The sequence below is a fragment of the Chionomys nivalis genome, chromosome 3 (assembly GCF_950005125.1).
Source record: "Chionomys nivalis chromosome 3, mChiNiv1.1, whole genome shotgun sequence".
Classification (NCBI taxonomy): domain Eukaryota; kingdom Metazoa; phylum Chordata; class Mammalia; order Rodentia; family Cricetidae; genus Chionomys; species Chionomys nivalis.
In genome coordinates, this window is record NC_080088.1 from 85,453,371 (window position 1) to 85,478,898 (window position 25,528).

General features: G+C 46.8%; 1 protein-coding gene across 2 annotated transcripts in view; it reads left to right on the forward strand.

Moving 5' to 3' along the window:
• Flt3 (fms related receptor tyrosine kinase 3) overlaps nt 1-25,528 on the forward strand; it is a 93,212-nt gene that overhangs the window by 41,999 nt on the left and 25,685 nt on the right. For both annotated transcript variants that reach the window (XM_057764623.1, XM_057764622.1), the window contains exons 3-12: nt 30-232; nt 2,082-2,197; nt 6,970-7,099; nt 8,604-8,731; nt 9,561-9,700; nt 10,025-10,178; nt 12,751-12,919; nt 23,782-23,885; nt 24,690-24,798; nt 25,160-25,338. In XM_057764623.1, the coding sequence (XP_057620606.1) occupies nt 30-232; nt 2,082-2,197; nt 6,970-7,099; nt 8,604-8,731; nt 9,561-9,700; nt 10,025-10,178; nt 12,751-12,919; nt 23,782-23,885; nt 24,690-24,798; nt 25,160-25,338 (1,432 nt within the window). The remainder of the gene's footprint in view (nt 1-29; nt 233-2,081; nt 2,198-6,969; nt 7,100-8,603; nt 8,732-9,560; nt 9,701-10,024; nt 10,179-12,750; nt 12,920-23,781; nt 23,886-24,689; nt 24,799-25,159; nt 25,339-25,528) is intronic.

Sequence of the window (25,528 nt, forward strand, 5' to 3'; positions counted from 1 at the left end):
GAATTCTCGTTGTTCTATCTACACCACAGGTTTCAGAATCCCCAGAAGACCTTGGGTGCACATTAAGGCATCGCCATGCAGGGGTGGTGTACGAAGCTGCCACTGTGGAGGTGGCCAAGTCTGCGTCCATCACACTGCAAGTACTGGTCACTACCCCAGGGAACATTTCTTGCCTCTGGGTGTTTAAGCATAGCTCCCTGGGCTGTCATCCACACTTTGATTTACAAAACAGGTAAGGTGGGCCACAAGGATTTCAGAGCCAAATTTCCTGCATAAAATGCAGGAATCTCCCATCTTTTTTTTCTTTCTTTCTGCAAAACTCAAGATTCTCCTGTTTTTGTCTCTAGAATGCTGAGGTTATAGGCACGGACTTCTGGGCTGGGCTCAGAACCCCCTTCCAGCTTCCATCCATGTGTGTTGTAACTTATCTCTGGTGAAACAGTGAACTGGATGTAGAATTAGGGTATGGACACATGACACTATGGATCTGCCAGTCATAGGGATGCTGCCCCCACAGGCCGCTGAATGCATGTGTGGACATCAGCCGATGGTGACGTGGATGTCAGCTGATGGTGACCCAGCCACCTTAGCTCTTCAGTTAGTACAAACTAGGCCTGCACAAGATATTGATAATTTTGTTGGGCATGGTGGTACACGCCTTTAATCCCAGCCCTCAGGAGTCAGAAGAAGGTGTTTCTCTGTGAGTTCAAGGCTAGCCTGGTCTATAGAGCAAATTTCGGGACAGCCAAGGTTCTTACACAGCGAAAGCCTGCCTTGAACCCCCTACCCCACAAAAAAGCTATTGATAATGTTGAGGATGTGTGGTGGGAATGACAAATTCTAAACTAAAAAAAAATAAACTCATGAGTGTTGAGAGATGCCTGAGTGTTTAAGAGCTGTGGTAATATGAGCGGCGGGGCTGCGTCCCCAGCACCCGGCCACCCACATGGCTAGCTTATGCCCCGAAATAATTACACAGAAACTGTATTCTTTTAAACACTGCCTGGCCCATTAGCTCCAGCCTCTTATTGGCTAGCTTTTACATATTGATCTAACCCATTTTTAATATTCTGTGTAGCACCACAAGCTGGCTTACCAGGAAAGATCTTAACCTGCGTCTGTCTGGGGTGGGAGAATCATGGCGACTCACTGACTCGGCTTCTTTCTCCCAGCATTCTGTCTGTTTACTCCACCCACCTAAGGGTTGGCCTATCAAATGGGCCTAGGCAGTTTCTTTATTAATTAACCAATGAAAGCAACAGATTAATACAAGACCCACCTCCATCAAAGAGCACTGGCTGCTCTTCCAGAGGATCCAGCACCCACACAGCCACTCACAACCATCTGTAACCCCAGTCCCAGGAGATCTGATACCTTCTTCTGACCGCCGCGAACATTGTGTTCAAGTAGTGTTCATACATACATGCAGGCAAAACATGCATACATATACAATAATAAAAGATATACAAGAATAAAATATTGAAAATAAAATAATTTATTATTTATTTATTATTTTGTTTGTGTTTGCTTTTTGTTTTTCAAGACAGGATTTCTCTGTGTAGCCCTGGTTGTCCTGGAATTCACTCTGTAGACCAGGCTGGTCCCAGACTCACAGAGCTTCACCTGCCTCTCTGTTTGCCAAGTTCTGGGATGAAAGGCTTGTGCCACCACTGCCTGGCCAAAATAATTTAATTTTAAAAGTTTATTTACATATAAATTACATATGTAATTTGAAACCTTGATTTGCTCTGACAAAATAAGCCATTTGTTATTGGATATGAGATACAGTTCTACAAAATGTTTTAAAAACTAACAGTACTCCGTAAACTTGTAAGAGACCTAAAATTGTGGGGTTTCCCAATGCCTAGCCCTCTCACCCTACCAAGTCAAAACTTGCTTTTGAGGGTGGGCAAAAGTCAAAGCCAGGCTAATGGCACTCAGGCTGAGGCTGGGGAAGGGCCAGAGTCATGTTCTCCACAGAGCAGCCCTCAGGGCCACAGCCTCATCTGACTTGGGGTAAACCTGATGCTTTTGGCTCTGAGTGATTTCCACAGTAGCCAATCCTCTTTCTCTTTCCACAGAGGAATTGTTTCCATGGCCATTTTGAACGTGACAGAGACCCAGACTGGCGAATACCTACTATATATCCAGAGTGAAGCCACCAACTACACAGTACTGTTCACAGTGAGTATACCAAGTAAGTCCAGCTCACTACTAGGTGCTCCAGCACCCCACGGGGGCACCTCGGGACTGGGTACTCCAGCACCCCACGGGGGCACCTTGGGACTGGGTGCTCCAGCACCCCACAGGGTCGCCTCGGGACTGGGTACTCCAGCACCCCACGGGGGAACCTCAGGACTGGGTGCTCCAGCACCCCATGGGGGCACCTTGGGACTGGGTACTCCAGCACCCCATCGGGGTATTTCTGGGTGCTCCAGCACCCCATGGGGGCACCTTGGGACTGGGTACTCCAGCACCCCATGGAAGTGTCCCAGGAGTCATTGTATTTTTCCCTCACCTCATTATCATCAAATTCAGATACTCAGGGGTTTTAAACACAGAGCTGAAGAACTGGAAAATATTTTGACATGGGAATGAAATAACTCAACTCCCATATCTGTATTAAAGGGGGGATGAAAATACATCTCTGGACTGGATAGGTGGCTCAGCAGTTAAAAACATCGGTTGCACTTGTTGAGGACCTGGATTGGATTCCAGGCACCCTCATGGCAGCTCACAACCACATGTAACTCCAGTCCCAGAGGATGCAATCCCTTCTAACCTTTGGGTACTGCAGGTACATGATGCAGAGACCAGAGACATATGCAGACCAAACACCCTTACACATCAAAAATGAAATAAGACTGATTTATCTAAAAAGAAAAATTACACGCCTTGTGGACCACAAGGCGTTCGTGTGACCTCACAGAACTTCCTGACACGATGACATTGTTCCCATCTCCTCCACCCAGCAGCACAGACCCAACACGTGCACCTGCTGAACAATTTAACTTTGGCTAGTGGAGCCAAGGAACCAAATTCTTTATTTTCTTTCATGTGAAGTAATTAAAATCTGAAATTAAATAACCACATGTAGCCTGTGGCCACCGTGGTGGATGATGCTGGTTTGTGCAAATGTTAAACTGTCAGAGTGGTTGAATATCCACACAGCTGGGAGCTGTGTGGGCAGCAGAGATGCTACCAGCATGGACTCTCTGGCTTCTGCCCATCTGCTCCCATTACCCACAGGCCTTGTGTTTGCAGACTTCATGCTACACATACAGCATACCCCATTTTCTTTCTTGTGACTGGGGAGGTGACTGCGTGCATGGAGCCTTGAGTCCTTGGGGGCTGAGGCAGTGCCACGGGCTCAGAGTTGACATCATTGCAGCTAAGTCGCCTGCTGCACCTTGCTAGGACTCGACAGGCTGCTTTCTTCTCCACCAGTGACTCAGATGCATGAAGCTGGGGTAATGTGCAGCCACAGAGGGGCCTGTCAGGAATGAACAGAGACCTTCTGGTATGTCATTTGGCACACCCCATCTTAGGCACTCACAGAGGTCGGCCTGCAGGTTGACGTGAACACAGACACCTGACATAATTTGTGACTGGCAAATTCAGGGGCCCATGAGTGCTAGGTGTGCACTTGCTCATCGCTCCACTATGGGCCTATGAGACACTTATGGTCTTACAGTCATAGCTACTAGCATTGGGGAACATGCTAGGTGTAAGCATCACAGCTTGGCTAGAAAGGTATCCTGGAAGCCGGTAGCCACAAAGTCACACCGCACAACTGTTGTAGAAGGCCGTTTGTTTGTTTCCTGGCTGCATGGCAGCTCAGACCCAAAATAATCACACAGAAACCGTATTATTTGCAATACTGTTTGGCCAATAGCTAAAGCGTATTTCTGGCTAACTCATATCTTAAATTAACCTATCTTCATTAATCTGTGTATCACCATGAGGCTGTGGCTTACCAGGTAAAGTTCCAGCGTCTGTTTCCTGTGGCCTTCTTTTCCCAACATTCAGTTTAGTTTTTCCTGCCTAGCTCTGTTCTGCCCTGCTCTGTTATAGGCTCAAAGCAGTTTCTTTATTAATCAGTGGTATTCACAGCCTACAAAGGGGAATCCCATATCACACAACAAACCTCACATTAAGAGATTTTTTGGGAGGAGAGAAAAAAAAAAACCCTGGTAAAAAAACAGAAGGGTAGCTGTCTCTGCTCAGGCAAGAAACAACAGAAAGCTGACAGGATATAAGGCTTTTGAGAAGGGAGTGGAACTTTTCAGGGTGGAGCTTTTGAGGGTGGAGCTTGGTGGAATTTCACGATGGGAGAGTAAGCTTTTTACTCTGTAGGATGGGGGCTGGTTCCAGCAGCTAGAGTGTTCTGTAGGTGGAACCTGGTGGTCTTCGCGGGAGGGGCCTGGCCACTTATGTGGCTCAGGGGGCTTACACTAGGTTCCCTGAGGGTCATCACCTTGGGCCACACCGTCAGCTTGCATGACAAAATCAAGTATAGAACAATTTCACCCGTTTTCTCTGGGGAGTCCTGCAGTCAGTGCCTCTGAAGCAGGTAGGAACACAGCCCAGAAGTGTACAACTCAAAAGCTGTCTGTGCTTTGTGACTTGAGCCTCCACCCTTCCCTCTTCATACTTCCTCAACTCTCTTGTAGGACATTAAGTATGGGCTCCATGCCCAATGAGAACACAGAATGTCATGGGCATCTGCGTTCTCTCTCTCTTCCAACACGACATGTGTAGCTGTGTATGCTGGGTGGAAGATTTTCTGTGTCTCTTATATTTATAGTGGTTTCTTTTACTTCAAGTTCTACATCCATAATCCTGGCACTTGGGAAGCTGAGGCAGGAGGATTGCAAGCTTGATGCTCCAGCCTGAGCTGCATAGTGAGTTTCTAGGCCAGCCTGGGCTACAAAACAAGACTGTTTTTTAAAAAATGAAAATAAAGTGGTCAAGAGCATTTGCTGTTCTTTCCAGGGGCCACAGGGTTCAGTTCCCAGCATTTACTTGGTGGCTGGCAACCATCCAGAACGGAAGTTCCTTAGGATTCAACAACCCCCCAAATAAAATAGAAATGATAACTTTCCGGTACTCCCTGAGTGGTGAGCTGTGAAAAGGAAAAGTAGGAGAGACCAGCAACTCGAGGATGGAGGGGATGCTAGCTGCTCCAGGATGGAGGAGAAGCTAGCCCGTACAGAATGGAGGAGAGACTAGCCAATCCAGTATGGAGGAGAGACCAGCATCTCCAGTATGGAGAAGAAACTTGACTAGCAGCTCCAGTACGCAGGAGAGACTAGGCAACTCCAAAATGGAGGAGTGGGTCATAAACTCAATGATCAAAAGCAGGGCATAGTTACAAACAAACAAACAAATCAAACGTCATTATTATTATTGTTCTCAAAAATTAATAGAGTTTTTTGATACAGAATCTTGCTTTATTTCTGGCTGGCCCTCTGTAGATCAGGGTGCCCTTGAATACACAGAGATCTGCCTGCCTCTGCTATCCATGTGTGGGACAAAAGTGTGTGCCATCACTTCTGGCGTTATGCTATTTTTAATTTTACTTTTTTTTTTCAGTTGAAAAAGAACAAAACAGATCAACCAAGATAGCAAAACACTTGAAATTCCCACAGTTAGGAGAATCTCAGGAATCAGGGGTGCTTAGTGTAATGTGGGGGTCCTCTGAGGAGTGACACAGGGAAAGTGACCTGGGGTCTGCTTGGAGAACCCTAACTCATGGTGATTAGCTCCCAGGGCCTCAGTTTCTAATTTAAGGTACTTAAAGGATTGTCATGTGGAGGCAAAGCAGCAAGGTTTTTCTTTCTTTTACAAAGGTCTCAAGATATAGCCCAGGTTAGCTCTGAACTCACCATCTCCTCACTTCTTACATTTGGGGATTACAGGTATGCACCACCACGCCTGGGTTCAATGTTGTACTCAAGAAAAAAAAAAGTGGTTGAAGTAGGGGTGTCCCACCTTTGAATATTGCAACATGATAACATGGTCGGCAAATGTCTTGTGCCCATTCGTAAGTGTTCCAGGACCATGATACTTATGGGGCGGGTGCAGGTAGTATGTGCCTGGACATCCCTAATAAAGGGTAGAATTGGAACCAAGTTTGGAAGTCATTGGGATTTAAAAGAAAATGAAAACGGCCATAGAATGAGAAGACCTGCAGTTTACAATCAACTACAGATGAATAGTGATAAAATATAAAGAGCATCTATAAATAAGGGCAAAGCTAAAGCAAAATATCCCCTCCTAAGTAGCTGAATAAAATGGTAGTCATTTTTTGCATGTGTATGTTATGTATGTGCATATGTGTGTGCATGTGTATATGAGTGTATATACACATATGTGTATACATGTGTGTGTGTGTGTGTGTGTGTGTGTGTGTGTGAAGGTCTAGGAACGGGAGGCTAAGCTGAACGTCTCAGTTCTGCTCTGGCTTTAACTCTGTCCTATTCCGTTTCCACCGTTCTCCACTGTACTAATTTGCACCTAGTTGTAGATGGGAAGAAAGTAGGTTTTAAACTTTAGATAAGAGCTGAGCTCTGTGATTTTGCTCACTTTTTTCTCCTTTTACATTCTGTTGTGTGACTTCACCTTACTTATTCATCTATGGATTTGTGAACCCCAAGAAACTGACAAGAGACCATGTGTAAGACTGTATCACACCCAGCATGGTGGTCCATGCCTTTAATCCCAAAACTTGGGAGTCAGAAACAGGCAGAGCTCTGTGAGTTCGAGATCAGTTCCACCTACACAGAAAGTTCTAGGCCGGACAAGGCTACGTAGAGAGATGCTGTCTCAAAATAAACAAACATCAAACCTGATGTCACCTAAGGGCAGTGGGCAGCCAGACTCTGCTGCGGTGGAATAGATTAGCTGTTTGGAAATGGTGTAGACTCTGGTTTGAGTACTAAGTGGTAGCGTGTTGTCATGCCTCAGATACGCAGCTGTACGTGCTGAGAAGACCTTACTTCAGGAAGATGGAAAACCAGGAAGCGCTGGTCTGCGAATCGGAGAGTGTCCCAGAGCCCATTGTGGAGTGGGTACTCTGTGGTTCCCACGAGGAGAGGTAAGGCGCACCTCACCGTGACCGTGACTACCATTCCTATCAGAACTCCCAGAGATCTGCCTGTCTGTGCCTCCCGAGTGCTGGGATTAAAGACATGTGCCACCACAGCCCTGCCAGGTTTTTTTTTTTTTTTTAATGTGTAAGTGCTCTGTTTGCATGTCAGAAGTGAGCCACTATGTGATTGCTGGGAACCGAACCCAGGTCCTCTGGAAGAGCAGCCAGTGCTCTTAACAACTGAACTGTTTCTCTAGCCCCAGTTTAGACAGATGTTTAAAAAGGGAAGAATGAGATTACCTGGATGGCTGAGTAAGTCGAGATGTGAAGCCACACAGCCAGCCTGGCATGTACCAGGCACAGAGTGGAAGTCCCCTTCCACTTCTCATATGAGCTAGAGCTGATGTCCACAGGGTCCCCACTAGTCAGGTCAGCGGTACTGTGTACCTGCTGAAAACTAAATGGGACAAAGCAGAAGAGGAAAAGGAAAAGAAAAATCAGTTCTTCAGATACTATTAATGTGATCTTGAGTTTTATGGGGGGAAAAAGATGACCTGAACTGTGTGTGTGTTTGACATGCATGTGTGTGCACCTAGGTATATATGTATGGAATGCGTGTATGGAGTAAGACGGCTGGAATGCTGTCACACCAGTTTGACAGTATTTGTTTTGGGGTAATAGGAAATAGGTGACTTCAAAATTGAAAGAAAATGCATTTGATTTAGTGGAGAAAGCCACGAGTAGGAGGGACACAGCCCACAAAGCTATCCTATACCCTGGGAAGGCCATGTGGGGGCATTTCCCATGGAGGCAGGAGAATGTCACTCTCTGAACACTACCGAGACTTAGTAGTCTTCCCTAGAAGGCATACTTTTTTTTTTTTTTTTTTTTTTTGGTTTTCTTCTCCGATTTGTGCCGGGAACTCACCCTGCTGGTGATGACGGCCTCTCTCTCCGTATGTTCCTTGCCTGTACTTGCGAGAAAATGCTGCCCGTCCTCTTCAGCTGCGTCAAAGCCCAGCTATGCTTCTTGTCCCAATTTCTTTCTTAGTTTTTCCTTTTTTCTTTTTCACCTGCCTTTAAATGATAACCAGAAAGAAAGAAGAAGGTCACCAAGCATGTGTGTTTGTCACGACATACACCCGTAATCCCAGCACTCAGGAAACTGAGCCGAGAGGACCCCTCAGAGTCTGAAGCCAGCCTGAGCCACATAGTAAGGTCAAGATCAACCTGAACGGTGGTGTGGAGAGACCCTATCTGGGTCTAAAGTAATCGTATAATATTATTTAATTAGATACAGAGTCGCTAGCTGATCCCTGGGATCTCAAGCCGAATACAGTTGAGCTTGTTATTTTCCCATCTACTCTTTTCTTTGATCTCTTCAGATGTGCTTTGTAACTTCATCGCCCTATGCATGCTGGGTGGCTTTGAACCCAGGGCCTCACATACGCTGCTATGTAAGAAGTCTATACTGGAAATATTCATGAAGTAAACTTACCTTCTAATTGCAGCTGTAAAGAAGGAAGCTCTACTGTTGTCAGAAAGGAGGAAAAGGGACTTTACGAGCTGTTTGGAGCAGACATCAGGTGTTGTGCGAGAAATGTACTGGGCCGCGAATGCACCAAGCTGTTCACCATAGGTAACCGGGGACTGTCACCAATTGTATTGTCAAGGACTATTCCTTGGAGTGCTGTCTGGGACTGATGGCATCTCCTTAGGCAATCACTCGACTTCAGGAATTCGGAAGAGGTCACCAGATCTCATTACAGATGGTTGCTTGGAATTGAACTCAGGACCTTTGGAAAGAGCAGCCAGGGCTCTTAACCTATGAGTCATCTCTCTAGCCCCAGAAATTCTTTTTTCTTTCTTTCAGAGCATTTTGTTTGACTTGGCTTTATTTAGGTGCTGGGCTTGAACCCGGGGACTCTGGGTGCATGCTCTGCCACTGGGTTCTACTCCAGACCTTCCACACCACTTTATCACATGTATTCATTGTGTGTGCACACACATGTGCTATAATGTGCATGTGGAGGTTAGAGGACAATCTGTACGAGTCTATTCTCTGGGTCTATCATGGAGCCCCAGTCTCAAAGTCAAGTCGTCCCGCAGGGCAACAGGTGCCTTTACCCACTGAGTCATCTCAATGGCCCATTCATACCATTTAAAATGTAATATTATAGATTCTGTAAGTGGGGATTTTGTCCATAAAGGATATTCTGTCTCTAGAGGGTTGTTCTGTTTCATCATTTCTACCCTTGTTCTGTGGTTCTGGGAACAAAGTCCAGGGCTTCTGTAGGCTGGCCTGTTCCATTGTGCCATTCTCAGCTCAAGGTTATTTTCATTTGATTAGTAATATCAGGGCACTTGGCACCTTTGCTTTTCAGAATGTTCATGATATTTTTGTGACAAATCAAACACCTCAAAAATAATAACTTTTTTTTTATTTGGGATTTTTTTTTATCTTCTAGATCTAAATGAAACTCCTCAGACCACACTGCCCCAGTTGTTCCTGAAAGTGGGGGAACCCTTGTGGATAAGGTGCAAGGCCATCCATTTGAACCATCAGTTTGGGCTAACCTGGGAGCGAGAAAACAAAGCCCTTGAGGAGGTAATGGTACTATCTGTTAGGACTCCAACATTATACTGACCACCACCCCCAGCCCCCCTCCCCCGCCCTGCTCTCCCACCACCCCAACTCTCCTACACCCCACCAGCAGCCGTCCTTTTTCTCCCCGCTCCTTCTTGGTTGACCCCACATCCTTCCCTTTACTCCCATCCTTTCCTAATAATCTCCTACATGGGTTTGCTGAGCCCTATGGTTCATGCCTCACTGCCCCAGCTCCAGTCTACCAACAACACCATTGGCATTCACAGCAGGTGCCTGGCACACGCTGGAAACCTGAATGCAGATTCTCCTTCCCTTAACACCCAGGGCAGCTACTTTGAGATGAGCACCTACTCCACAAACAGAACCATGATCCGGATTCTGTTGGCTTTTGTGTCCTCCGTGGGAAGAAACGACACCGGATATTACACCTGCTCTTCCTCCAAGCACCCCAGCCAGTCCACGTTGGTGACCATCCTAGGTAACACGGGCAGTCAGGAAATCTTGTTTGTTTGTTCTTTTGTTTGTTTTTGATACAGAATCTCTCTATGTGACCTTGGCTCTCCTGGAACTCACTGTGTAGATTGGCTGACCTGTAAGTCTCCTGAGTGCTGGAATTACAGGCATGCGCCACCACACTCAGCTCTACTCGTATTTTTCGTTGCTTTTAGTGTGGAATATGGACTATGCAGCCTAGATTCTTGTTTCAGTCCAACTTGCCACCGAGAACGTAAAAGGGAGGTTGGTAAGATGACGGAGCGAGTAGAGACCACTGCCGCCAAGCCTGTGGCCTGAGTTACATCCCTAGAACCTCCAGTAGAAAGAGGACTGATGTCTGAAGCTTGACCTCTGGCCTCTGTAAGCATCGCAGCTCAGATGGAAAGGAATCCTGGCACTCAGGAGTCAAGCTTGGGTGGGAGGAGCCAGGGAACAGCCCAGGTCATAGGAAGCATTGCAGCTCACAGCCCAATGTAACAGCTCTGCTCCTGCAGGAGAGGGCCCGGGAGTGTAACAATTCGGCTCTGCTAGGGGAAGGTTTCCCCAGCAAAAGTGTTACGGCCCGGCTTCTCCTCCATCTTGGGCTTCCCCAATGAAATGGGTGCTGCTAGGAAAAGGCTCCCCCAGGGAAAGTGTTGCAGCCTTCTCTGCTCCACTCTGTCTTTGCTCTGGCAAAAGAAGGTCTTCACCCAGACCTCATTCAAGAGATTTATTGGGAGCGAAGAATCCAGGAGGGTGGCTGCCTCTGCCAGGGTGGAAGAAGAGCAGCCACAAATTGAACGGGTGCAGGGCTTGTATAGGGTTTCTTAGGGGCGGAGTTTTTCTAGGGAGAAGATTTTCAAGGTGGACATTGGTCAGAGTTCAGTCCCTTGAACTCAGATTGGCTAGATCTCTGCCAAGGGATTAGTTGATTTTCTGCTCAGGGATTGGTTCATTTCCCTGCACAGGGATTGGTTGGTTTTTAGCTTAGTTGATCAGGGGCAGATTTAGCTCTGGCTTCAGGGCCAATCTATGTTTCTTTCACTGGCCTTTTTAAGATATCTGGCTCTAGTTTTGGGGCCAGGGCATATTATTTTCAGTGACTCTGATTCTAGGGCCAAAGTGTGTTTCTTTGACACTGGTTTCAGAGTCAGGGTGTATTTCTTTGGTTCTGGGTTCAGAGCTAAAGCATTTCTTTTTTTTTTTTTCTTTTGACTTTTTATTTTATTTTATTTTTTAGTTTTGATTGTTACAACCTCTATTTCCTAGTTAGTCTTCTCTTGATGCTGCTGCAGAATCATAGCATAAAGGCTTCAGGTGTCATCAGATGTAAGGACCATGTTATTGACTGGAAACCATGAGTCTGGGCTATCAAATGAATGAAAACATTTGATATGGATGGTCAGATGAAGGATACCAAAATGTCATAAAGCATTTCTTCCACTGGCTCAGGTCTCAGAGCCAGGGCGGGTTTCTTTGGCTGGCCCTTTTACCCTACAACCTCTAATGTGGTCTTTGCCATAGGTATGACCCAAAACTCAATATATAAGTGCAATTTTTTAAAAATTTAACTTTTATTTTATGTGCATGGGTGTTTTGCCCACACCTATGTTTGTGTCCTAACTTGTGTGTGTAGTGCCTACAAAGGCCAGAAGACAGTCCCAGATAGTTTGGGACTGGAGTTACAGGTCGCTGTGAGCCTCAACAGGGTGCTGGGAATTGAAGTGAAGTTCTCTGGGCGAGTAGCCAATGCTGTAACTGCTGAGCCGTCTTCCCAGCCAAAAGTTGTAAAAGAAGTTGAATTAGAACAGCATAGTCCAGATATGCACACTTGGATGCCACGGTCTGCACTCAGAGCACATGGCGATGGAATCAATCTGCTCGCCTGACTGTGTTCTCCATAGACCGTAACTTCCTATGGGCGGGGCAGTCCCTTCTATCCCTGGAGTCCCAGAACCTGGTCCTAAGTACCTGCCGAATGAGTCCTTGTTCTGTAAACACGCTTAGCGATGACTGTGAGAACTGTCCTGGCGCTGGGTGAGTGGGGATTGGGGCTGCCCTTGAGGGCGACACAATAACAGCCACATACAGGTAATGTCACTCTCGGGTGCAGGCTTTAGCAATGTGAGCGAGCGAAGGCGTCAGCTGTGCTCTTGGCAGAGCAATACGGAAGTTCCTAGGGAAGCCTTGTCCATGTAGCTGACCAGTGAGTTGTACCTGGGGATTATTTAACATGGGGCTTGTCCCTAGGGCCTCAGCAAGAGGAGTGTGTCCTCTTAGCTTCTGAACCATCCTTCTAGCTCCAACATCCTATCCCTAGTAAAATTTTGACTATAGAAGATGAGTTCAGCCTGACATTCGGGGCTGAAACTCCTGTGTTTCTTCTTGGAAATCATTTTACTGCAGATCTTTATGAGGTCAGCCTGGTGTCCCTATCAGGTTCCAAGTTAGCCGGGGCTACACAGTAAAACCCTGGGTTTTTGTTTGTGTCTGTGTGTGTGTGTGTGTATGTTAAGATTATTTTACCATCCTAATACAAATATGAATGTCTAATTTGTAAAATTTTCTTTTTGCAGAAAAAGGATTCATAAATGCTACCAACTCACGAGAAGAGTATGAAATTGACCCGTATGAAAAGTTCTGCTTTTCAGTCAGGTTTCAAGCATACCCACGGATCCGATGTACGTGGACCTTCTCTCAAACGTCATTTCCTTGCGAACAAAGTGGTCTGGAGGATGGGTCCAGGTGAGAGAGGACAGAGCACAGTTCTCCACTCTTGCCCTTGAGAAAGTCGATGTTGTATTTGTGGAAGTGAATTCTCTCATTATGAGTGTGTGTACACACGCAGATATGCACACCATCCCCCGCCTCCACCGGTACTGAGGATCGAACCCCAGGGCCTTCCTTGTATGCACTAACCAAGCACTCTGCTGCTGAGCTATAGGCTCAGCCCCATGAGTGTGTAAGCTGATTTATTGTTGAGTCAGAGACCTGAAGATGGAAAGCAAAGGGCACCATGTGAGGGTAGCTGTCCCACACTTTCTTCTGGGAGGGCACCATGTGAGGGTAACTACCTCACACTCTCTTCTGGGAGTAAAGCCTGCCGCATAAAAACAGAATCCTGGTGGTCTTTCCATCAAGAGATTGTGATTTCCTGTCAGAGTGCTGGACTGTGACAGTACCCTGGGGCCAAGTGCATTGAGTGATGGAGGAATCGAACCTCCTTGGCAACCATAAACATGGTCCATAGGTGTACTGGTTTATGTAGGAATTGAACCTCCTTGGCAACCATAAACATGGTCCATAGGTGTACTGGTTTATGTAGGAATCAAACCTCCTTGCCAACCATAAACATGGTCCATAGGTGTACTGGTTTATGTAGGGATCAAACCTCTTTGCCAGCCATAAACATGGTCCATAGGTGTACTGGTTTATGTAGGAATCGAACCTCCTTGCCAGCCATAAACATGGTCCATAGGTGTACTGGTTTATGTATGGATCGAACCTCCTTGCCAACTGAAAACTTGGTCCATAGGTGTACTGGTTTGTGTTTTCAAGTGAAAATGCAGAGACAGCTCACCTGTAAGTGGTAAAGACAATTTAATTCCCCAGGGATTTGTCCAACTATAGTCTGGGGGAGAAATTCTTATTCCTTCTTTGAAAAGTAAAAGTCAGTTTCCCCCAGTTTCTTCCTTTAACTATAGTGCTTCTTTCTTTCTTTTTTTTTTCAGATTTTATTTTTAGTAGTTTTAGTTGTGTGTGTGTGGGAGAGAGAGAGAGAGAGAGAGAGAGAGAGAGAGAGAGAGAGAGAGAGAGAGAGAGAGAGAGACTTTGCATGCTATGTTCTTGGAGGCCAGAGGCTTGCTTACAGGCAGTTGTGAGCTTCCTGCCATGTGCTGGGAACCCAGCTCAAGTACTTGTGCTCCTAACTGCTGGACCAAATCTGCAGCGCAGCATCTCCTGTTTCTTACAGCCCGTGACTTCAAGTTAGACTGTGAGAGTCGGGCACAGTCTAGAACAGTCATTGTCTCTCAGCACGTGATTCATAAGTGTAAGATCCATGAGTCACTTGAGCAATTGTCTTAAAAGGTAGATTCATGGCTCCTGTTCTAGACATGCTGAATCAAAATTGAGACAAGTTACCCTGATTTGATTTTTTTTTCCAAATAGGGCTCACTGTGTTGCCCAGGCTGAACTTGAATTCTTGAGTTCAGACGACCCTGCCTTGACCTCCTGAGTGGCTGGCACTGTGTGCTCGGCCACAGTGATCGGAAGGCCTCTGTTGCTGGTTTGTCTTAGGTCTGCTGTCTGATGCAGTAGCCACCAGCATTAGGCTAGTGAGGAATACCCTGGGGTAGTCTAAACTGAGATGAAAATACACTCTGTGTTTTGAAGGCTTTGTATTTACAAAAGAATGTAAAATCTCATTAATAATTTCCATGTCAGTGCTGTGTTTAAATGATTGTGTCTGAGGTGTTCTGGGTTAAAGAACTCAGCTATTGCGCTTAGCTTTACCCTCTTTTTAATTCGTGTACACAGTTGGTGGGGAGTCTTAGAAAGGAGAATGTGGCTGGTGTTGTGTCTGTGGTTCATGGTGATCTTGGTGGATCTCTGGTCACTGTGATGGCTAAAAACTGAGTTCTTCTTACCTTGGTTCTGCTCGGCGCTGCATTCATGATATTGTGCTTTTTTTATTTCCTATAAAGTGATTTGTAATTGGTCTTTGTTTGAGCAAGAGAGCAAAAGAGGTACTGGGATGAGACCTAGGGCCTTGCATGCTAAGCAAGTGTTCTGTCACTGACCTACAACCCCAGCCACGTTTGGATTTTTGTTGTGTTTGTTTTTTAAAGATTTATTTTTAATCTCCTATGTGTGTGCATGCCTGCCTGCCTCCCGCCTGTGACGGATCCCCTGGAACTGGAGTTATAGGCAGTTGTGAGCTAGCTGACATGGTGCTGGAAATTGAACTCAGGTCTTCTGGAAGAGCAGTACTAGCTTTTAACACCTGAGCCACCTCTCTATCCCTAGATTTTCTTGGTGATGGGGGTGTCCGGTGGGGTGTGTGTATATGTGTATATACCCACATGTAGAGGCCAGACCAACACTGGAGGTCATTCTCTATTGTTCGACATGATTTTAAAACATTATTGTTATTTTATGCATATGAGTGTTTTGCTTGCATGTATGTCTATGCATGTGTACCTGTTGTGTGACTGGTGGGGTATCAGATCACATGTGTGACTGGTGGGGTATCAGATCACATGTGTGACTGGTGGGGTGTCAGATCACATGTGGACTGGTGGGGTGTCAGATCACATGTTGTGTGACTGGTGAGGTGTCAGATCACGTGTGTGATTGAGGGGATATCAGTTGACATGTGTGCCTGGGGGGATGTCAGATCACATGTTTACCTTTTGGGGTACAGATCACATGTGTAACTGGTGGGGTGTCAGATCACATGTATGACTGGGGGGATGTCAGATCACATGTGTACCTAATGGGGTGCAGGTCACATGTGTGACTGATGGGGTGTCAGATCACACGTATGACTGGGGGGTGTCAGATCACATGTGTGACTGGTGGGGTGTCAGATCATATGTGTGACTGGTGGGGTGTCAGATCACATGTATGACTGGGGGCATGTCAGATCACATGTGTATCTGTTTGGGTACAGATCACATGTGTGACTGATGGGGTGTCAGATTACTTGGAAGGAGACTTATGGACAGTTAGGAGCCACTATGGGGGAACTAGGAATCAAACCTAGGTCTTCTAAAAAACAAGTGCTCTTAACCACTGAGTCATGTCTCCAGCCCCCCTCCATTATTTTTTTTTAAGACAGACTCTCCCACTGAACTTAGAGCTCACCACTTTGGCTACACTGACTGGCCATCAAGCCCCAGGATCCACCCGTCTCTATGTGGCCCCATATTCCAGCCCTAGGGTCACAGAAACACACTGTTGCACGGTCCTTTACCTGGTACGGATCTGAACTCGGGTTCTCGTGCTGTGTAGCAAGCGCTTTATCCACGGAGCCACCTCCCCAGCTCCCTAGCTGGAGTTTAGAGTTATAATGCAGGGATTACAGAGAGATATGTGCCTTCCCTTTCAAAAGTTATCCTAGTGTTGGAGAGGTAGTGTGAGGTTAACTAAGTACGCAAAGTACCCACCAGCAGTGCACTCAGCATGCCAGCATTTTGAGCTAAATCTCCCTCTGCTGCAGAGGGCTGTCTGCCTCGTAGACCGCCCACCCAGCACCCCTGGCTCCACTTGCTGGATACCAGCAGCTGTCTACCTTCTTTCAATTGTTACAGACCAGTAATATCCTGGATGTTTCATGGCAGAAAGAACTACCCTTGATCGAGAGTCCCACCTATTCTCATGAACTCTTTTGTTTCTTTCTTTGCTTTCTTGCTAGTTTTGAGACACAGTCTTTCTATATAGCCCTGGCTGGCCAGAAACTCGCTATATAGACCAAGCTAGCCTTGAACTCACCATGCCTGGTCTCATAAACTCTTATCCGGAACTTGAGTTCCAGAAGTAGTGGACAGGAAGGAAGCCACCTGATGACAATGCAGCCTGTGTTTAGAAGGACAGTTGACTTTCTGGCCCCAATGCACCAGTGTGATCTAACACAGTCTTAGATTCCCTTGCATTCCAGGATATTTGTGAGCCTGACTCAGGTAAAGAAAGAGTTAAATTTGGTTTAACAAATGCCCCTTCCGGTAGTGGGGGTGTCTACCTTTAACCCTAGCATTCCAGAGGCAGGAGCAGTCCATCTCTTTGAGTTCTAGAGCAGCCTAGGCTACACCTTGAGTTCTAAGCCAGCCTGGACTACACAGCAAAGTGCCATGTGACCCGGTAAGATGCTACCACTTTCCTTCTCCCCCGAGGACACATATTGTCCCTGTGTGACATGGTGATACACAGCAGAACGTCTTGAGGTATCACAGAGCTGTGTCTACCATGCAGTGAGGGGTCACTCCACTGGGCTGGGTGGCCACATTGCATCTGGGGCTCCAGACCACAAGCCTGAACCCCAGCAGCTTTCCACCCCAGATCGAGTAGTTCTGGGTCCCTCTATTTCCGTCACATTGGGGCAGGCTCTAATCGCCATAAAAACGGCTGCACCGTCATCCCTCTAACTCCACTCAGTGCCTCGTTCAGGAAGTGTGTCTGTGAACCAGGGAAGAGACCCCTGGACATCACTTCTAGGAGAAAGTGGAATCCTTGGTGTGTCCCATGACCCACACATGACATCGAGTGCCATGCATTTCTTTAAAGGTTCCCAGAGTGTTAAAACTGTGCCAGGTGTAACAGCGAGCACCCTTTCAGTGCGGGGAGAGCTGAATGGTGAGAGCCATCAGCTCGGTCCTCAGTGTTCCATGACTCCATTCTGCTGTAGGCTCTGGGCTGAGGTGGGAGGTAACACAAGCTCTGTGTAACTTTTGATGATAAAAAGTTCCAAATTTACTAATGCCAAAGCCAAAGGAGCATGCAGCCTTCACTCCACCCTGGATGCAGTGATTTACTGGAAGGGAGTTGGGATGGCAAAGTATCAAAGTATCAAGATAAAGTATCAAGATTGTTATTCTTTGTGTTCTGAGAGCCGAGTTGGGTGGCGGGAGGTTTTTTGTTTTTTGTTTTTTGTTTTTTTTTTTTTTTTTTTTTTTCTGTGTAGTAGCTGGACTCCTGCAGAAGCTTCAGTGTGGTCATGGTGTATGCCAGAAGTCTCTCAGCTTCCCCACCTTCGCAGCTTCGTTTCTGCAATTTACTTCCTCAAATCTCACCCGAAGGTCTACTGGGGCTTGTCTTTCCGTGCTTGCGTTCAGTTTCTAGTTGCCTTGGTGGCCTTTTACTTCTGGAAGAAAAACAAAACAAAACAAAAAAGACCCAAGATTGTTTGCCCCTTACTTGAGTAATTACCTAGACCTACTAATAAAGGCCAACTCCACATCAGTGCCATGGTAGAAAAAGGATGAGCTTGTCATAACTTCTCCCCAGAGATACTTGATTCTCTCCTCTGTGAGTCCCAGTTCCCTCCCCACCGAGGCTCTCACTGAGCAAGGCAATCACCCACGTGTTCACAGTCTGGATGACGGGCTAGTGGCCTGCTGAGGACAGGAGCAGGGACACAGAAGCCTCCAGCAGGACCTGAGGCAGAGCTGACATTTACCTTTTACTGAGTGGGGTTTGGGGTTAGGGGAGACATGAGCCTGAAGGCATACAGAAAGGAAGAGAAAGATATTTGCCTCTAGAGCAAGAATATGAGACCCAACTAAGTTACATCTCCCTTCAGTTATGCTGTCTGTGGCCCTGGCTCCTTCCTTTCCTGGGCTGTATACCATGAGACCCTGTCTTAAATGTATGTAAAAAGTGTCTTTAACTTAATAGTTGTACTATTGTATCTTAGTTATAATTTTCAAAGCTACATAGTGCTATAGATTTTAAAAGTTGAAATAGGATCTCCTTGTGTAGCAGTGGCCAGCCTGGAGCTTAATGTGTAGACCAGGCTGGGCTGTAACTCAAAGAGATCCACCTGCCTCTGTCCCCCGAGTGCTAACATTAAAGGTGGGTGCCACCATGCCTGGCCCTAGACATAACATCCTTTATAAATCATAAACAGATTCCAGAGCCCTTAGACCAAGCCTGGCCAATCTGAGTGACACATCTTCACAGTGTACAAAAAGATTATTCTACAACAGCTGTGTGGTTATTAGTTTCTCCACCAAACTGAGCAGAACTTTCTCCATGGTCCCTAGCTAGCCTTGTCAGTCGGTCAGTCCCTCATGTCTCTCTGTCTCTTTGTCTCTGTCTTTGTTTCCTTCTCTCCTTTTTGATACAAGCAAGGCTCACTGTGTGACCCACATTAGCTTTGAACTCTTATTTTTTTAAAGAATTTGTGTATTTTTATTTTCTGTTTATTGGTATTTGTCTGAATGTTTCTATATGCTTGCCTGGTGCCCATGGTGGTCAGAACAGGGTGTTGGATCCCCTGGTGGAGTTTTAGGTAACTGTGAGTCATTGGGAACTGAACCCGGGTCCTCTGAAAGACCAGCCCACTGACTTATCTCTCCAGCTCTTGACCTTGGACTTTAATTTTCCCATTTCTGCCTTCTGAGCAGAGATTCCAGGTGTGTGCCAGTGCCATGTGGGCTACTGGCTGGGTTTTGTTCGTTTGTTAACTCTCTCCTCTGGTGCTGTTCTTTTCAAAGCCTTTGGCCATCGTCCAGAGAGTCACACTTTCTGCTTTGGAGGCTCCTGTTGTTCTTCCCTTTCTGAAACCTGGGAATTGCTGCCTTTTGCCCCACCCTCACCCCACCCCTCCCCCACACCCACAGTTGGCCATGGGAATTGCTGTGGTTGGCCCCACAGCCAGCGCTCCTCCTTCCCCACCCTCAGCGCTCCCCCTCCCCCACCCCCACCTCCAGCCCCACCCCCACCCCCACAGCTGGCCCTGGGAATTGCTGTCACTTGCCCCATGGGCCCGAGCTCCCCCTCCCCCACACCCACCCTTCCCCACTGCTGGCCTTCGACTTTTCCTGCCATCACTTCACTTCACCAGCGATTCTTCCTTGTCCTGAAGTAGGCCAGGGTAAGAAATGGAGGCTGGGGAGTAGCTCAGATGGCAGGCAGTGTGTTTGCCTCTCCCACAAAGTCTTTGGTTCAGTCTCTGCTTTCATAGAACCAGACATGGTGGTGTACACGGAAGGTATACCGCCATGAGAGCATTTTATTTTCATTCCGGTAGTCCTGGAGATCGAACTCAGGGCAGTGGATATGCATGACCGGCGCTCTAGCATGTGAACTCAGGGCAGTGGATATGCATGACCGGCGCTCTAGCATGTGAACCCAGGGCAGTGGATATGCATGGCCGGCACTCTAGCATGTGAACCCAGGGCAGTGGATATGCATGGCCGGCACTCTAGCATGCACCTTACCTGAAGTCGAAGTGCTGTGAACTTGGCAGGGGTGAGAAGTGATTCCTGTCTCACTAACCGCAGCTAGGAGCATCTGAAATTTAGTTTTCCATGGTACCCCCCTGGCATGCCCTTTCCCGTTCTTTCCTGCATAGGAACAGTCTCTGAAACCTCAGATGTGAACTCTCATTTTTCTTGCGGTAGAACTTGCACACTCTAGTTTATTTGTTCGGCTTCCCAAGGACCTCAGCCCAGCCTTAAACCTCCTGAGATAAAGGTGTGAGCCACCATGCCTACATCCATCCCATAATTGCTTCTTTATCTGCTTCTAACATCGAATTGTAAAGTCTGAGATAATGGAAACACATTTTTCCCCCAAATTTGCGGCTGGAGACTTAATTCTCCCCACAGAATCAGGTATCCGTTGGTAGCTAAATGAATGTCGTTGTCATCTCCAGACTTTCCACCAATAAACTTCTCCCAGTACAGTCAGGCAAATCTAAGGTTGCACACGCTGTGGATACTGGGCTCAGGCATCCCCAGCATCTCCTTCCAGCTCTCACCTCTCTGAGCAATTAGACTGTTTTTCTGGGGTCACAATCAGTGGACTCCATTCTACCCCCTTAGCCCTCTCTTCCCAGACATCCCAGCACCTTCCTCTCTTTCGGTCAGGAGGCCCCACTTTCATAGCCCCATGGCTTCCTGCCTTCAGTATTGTGGTTGCTTTTCCTTGGGTCTCTTCTTTTTGCCTTCTGAGCTAAGTGGACTCCAGTCCTACGTCTGTGAAGTCCACAGAACGTTCTATACTGACTTCTGCCTCCTTTGGGCAGCTATGTACCCTCCATCTAATGCTTCAGTTCTTTCCCGTTTAGGGGTTTTACAGCCCACTGGGGCTACAGTCTTTCTATAGACGGGAGAGGAATAGCTGGGCCCTCCCATGTTGAAGGCCTGTCCCCCTAAAGTGGTGCTAGGAGGTGAGGCCCTGTGGGAAATCTGTGGATGATGGGGTGTACTCTCTTGAAGTGGGGGATGCCTCCCACTCCGCCTTTGGTTTCCCTGCTACATCTTGCAGTCTCGCCATGTTGTCCCCCTCACAGGTCCCAGAGCAACAAGGACAGCCAACAGTGGATTGACACCCCCAAACCTGTGCGCCCCAATCAGCTTGTTCTCTATGCATTGATTTACCTCAGCTCTCTGTTAGGTCGACAGAAAGCGAGCTAACGAGAACTCTCAGGTCTGTGTCCTGCACAGTGTGCTCCTGGAAGGCATCCATGCCAGCTCATGCCTACCTTTTTCTCACTCAAAAATTTTTTTTCTCATTTTATCTAGTTATTTATTGTGTGTGTGTGTGTCCGCATGTATTGTGTGTGGAGGTCAGAGGACAACCCTGGGACTCAGTTCTCTCCTTCCACTTTGTGCATTCCAGAGATGAAATTCAGCTTGTCAGGTTCGGTGACCAGAGCTACAGCTGGGCCATCCTCTCAGCACGCTGCCTGCTATGGAAGAGTCTTCTTTTATTTGTTTGTTTTTCGAGACAGGGTTTCTCTGTGTAGCTTTGGAGCCTGTCCTAGAACTCACTTTGTGGACCAGGCTGGCCATGAACTCACAGAGATCCGCCAGCCTCTGCCTCCCGAGTGCTGGGATTAAAGGCGTGCGCCACCACCGCCCGGCTCTAGGCAGGATTTTCGAGGCAGAGAGAATGCTGGAAGAGAGTCACAAGTCAGACGTGGGAGAAGCAACATGGAAGTTCATAGGTGAGGTAAACGAACATAGCAGAGTGTAGGTCAACAGAATGGGTCAGTTTAAGTCGAAGGAGCTGGCTGGAGACAAGCCTAAGCTATCTGCTCAGCATTTAGAATTAAGAGTAAGTCTCTATTTATTAGTAAGTGCATTTATCTTGGAGCCAGCGGTCCCGACAAAAACTCCGCCTACATCTTTCCATCTTTCTATTCTGCCATATTTTCATGCTTCCACCCCCCTCTTTCTCACACATCTTCAAGTTATGGTCTAATTAAATACTTTCTCAGGGAAAGAACAGGGGAAGGGGACAAAGTAGAGCAGAGATAATGACAATGTGTGGAAATGCCGTAATGAAACCCATTAGTATATAGCTTTTATAACTTAAAAATACACATTTTTAATTAAAATACATAAAAATATGATTCCTCTAACAACCTTATTTTTTAAAAAAAATCAGTATCTCCTGAGCAAGCCTTTTCTTTCCTTTTGGTCCTTTTGTCAGTGGGTGTGTGAAAGCGTATTCCTAGTTCCTTGCCTTCTCTCACTCCAACTAGCATCCCACTACAGTTTCCAGCATCCCATAGGCCTGGTAAGCAAGATGGATAACCCACATCCTGCTACAGTCTCCAGCATCCCATAGGCCTGGTAAGCATGGTGGATAACCCACAATAGGAAGTTACTCATGTAAAAGCACACACTCACTTGTCATGTCCCACATCCCCGGCGACAACTTTTGGGTCCCACCCGGTTTTTCCCCCATGCTTGGAGGGAGGCATGAGGATTAGAAAAGAAATAGACAAGAGACAACTGATAGAGTCCGGAGGGCATCAGTAAATGCTGAGATTCGCCTCATGTTTATTTCTCATAAGCTTTATCTACCCCAATCCAAAGAGGAGGGGGGAAAGCACGAGACTTCTTTACCATGATACAAGAACAAACAAAGTAATTACCTTCTTAGTACTCAAAACACCAAGTAACCTTGGTCAAAACACCCTGTTAGCAGCCACCCCTTTATAAACAGAGACTGCACTTTTGTTTTCCGGCCACCCAGACCCAAGTAATCACACAAAACCTATGTTAATTAGAACACTGTTTCGCCAATGGCTCAGGCATATTCCTAGCTAGCTCTTACATCTTAAATTAACCTATCTCTATTATTTTATATTTTACCACGAGGCTTGTGATTTGTTACCTCTTGCTTCTTGGGCAGCTACATGGTGTTTCCCTGGCTCCTCCTCCTTTCTCCCTGAATTCAGTTTAGTTTTCCCGCCTACCTATATTCTGCCCTGCCATAGGTCAAAGCAGCTTCTTTATTAACCAATGGTAATAAAACATATTCACAGCATACAGAGAGGAATCCCACATCATCCCTTAGATCAAACCTCCTGTTACATAACCTCAAAGGAGCAAGAACAGGTCTGATTTCTCTGACCTGTAGTCAAGGTGGAACAGGTCCACCTCTGTGGGCTCCCACACTTGCTGTGCATCCCCAGTAGGCACTGGAGCCTGCCCAGTTCAGTTCAAGATCTTTGTGTGAACTCAGTGGGTTTGAGCCTTCCCTAGTGTTAACTTCCGTGTGTAAGTCAGTAGTTGACCATTGGATCATCGATGATTGGTTGACCACCAGGGACTCAGTCACTTCAGGATGGAGGAAGTTTCTCTACCCGTAGGGCTTCATCTCTATCCTGGAAAGTCAAAGTGAAGTGTGGAGAAGCAGGACCAGGGATGCTGTCTCTCTTGGGATCCCTAGCCCTAACAAGCCCTAACCCTTTCTGTGTTTGTACTTCTACAAAGTCCTCAGATGCTGCCGATGATGGTGCTGAGGCTGTGTGTCTAGGCGCTTTGAGTAAGAAGAATTAGAATACAAACACCTCCTCGTCTGGTTCTTCACTGTAGCCTCTCCTGGAAGCAGGGAGCTAAGTCTGTCTTTATTTCTTTCTCAAACAGCATATCTAAATTTTGTGATCATAAGAACAAGCCAGGAGAGTACATATTCCATGCGGAAAACGATGATGCTCAGTTCACCAAAATGTTCACGCTGAATATAAGAAGTAAGTGAACTCTCTCTTTGTCTCATTTTATTCCCTATTAATTTTTAACCAGGAAGAGTCAAACACAGCTTAGAGGGGATGATATATATTGCATGGATGTCTCTACACCATGTGCATGCAGTACCCACAAAGGCCAGAAGAGGGAGCCTGATCTCCCCTTGAACTAGAATTACAAATGGTTGTGAGCCACCATGTAGATGCTGGAAACTGAACCTGGGTCCTCTGGAAGAACAGCAAGTGCTCTTATGCCCTGAGCCCTCTCTCCAGCCCCTGAAACTGCTTTTGTAAGCTACATGCTTCTTTTATGTTGACTTGAGACACGTATGCTCCTTTCTGTATCTACTCTCAGAGCTAAGACATGTGCCTGTGCTCTTGTACTGTGATTTTATTGGCTTGGCACTTTGAAAGGAACACACAGGGAAGGCTGTGGAGTCACCGGCTGGTTTTGGTTTTAATGACTTTCATTTTGGTCTATGCAAAAGTAAGAAAAGGACAATATATTTCATGAGATGTTTTTGCGGATATTTTGAAGCTAAGTGTTGTGTTGTTAGTGCACAGATAGAAGGAGCTTCTGTCCCTTAGCTCCCCCTAGGAAGTGAACCACAGGGAGGTTGCCTCCACCAATCAAGAAGATTATATGACAGCCGAGGGAGGGACTAACCAAAGATCTGAGACATCATGAATGAGAGGCTTCTCTAGGGGTACAGAGGCTGGAGTAAATAGGCAGCCTAAACCGAAGCCAGCACTGAGCTGTTTCTGGAAAGACCCATCTTCCATGAGCTTATTACATGTTACTTTCCGCAGAGAAACCTCAAGTGTTAGCAAGCATCTCAGCCAGCCAGGTGTCCTGTTCCTCTGATGGATACCCGTTACCCTCGTGGACGTGGAAGAAGTGTTCGGACCAGTCTCCCAAGTAATGAGAAGCTTGACGTCTCTTGAAATGGAAGAGCCAAGCTGGACATGGTGGTGCCCGCCTGTAATCCCAGCCCTCGGGAGGCTGAGGCAGGAGGATCTTAGAGTTTGAGGCCAGCATAGGGTACATAGTGAGGCCCTATTCCAAAAAACAAGAAGGAAGGGAGGGAGGGAGGGAGGGAGGGGGGAGGGAGAGAGGAAGAGGAAGAAGAAAAAGAAAGGAAGGAGAATGAGAAGGAGGAGTAAGATTCCTGACCCTTTCACCATGAATACAGCTTGAGGTAGAAATGCAAGCCCCACTCAGCTGTCACTCCCAGTGGCCACAGCTCATAACTTCTCTTTCTGCCATTTTTTTTCTCCAGCTGCACTGAGGAAATCCCAGAAGGAGTTTGGAGTAAGAAGGCTGACAGAAAAGTGTTTGGCCAGTGGGTCTCGAGCAGCACCCTCAGCATGACCCAGGCTGGAAAAAGGTTTCCCGTCAAGTGCTGCGCATACAATTCCGAGGGCACATCTTGCGAGACCATCTTTCTAAACTCCACAGGTGTGCAGCCATTTGCTGTCGTCATCAACACGCTCTGTCCCCAGAGATTCCCCACGTGAAGTTGGGCACCGTGGCTGGCTTTGACTGGGGACTTTTTCTAAGACAGTGTCGTTCTGAACGAGTGTAAGGTCTTTTTCGAGTCAGGCAAGAATCCCCAGAGAGACCGTCCCATTTTCCTTCCAGGACCCGG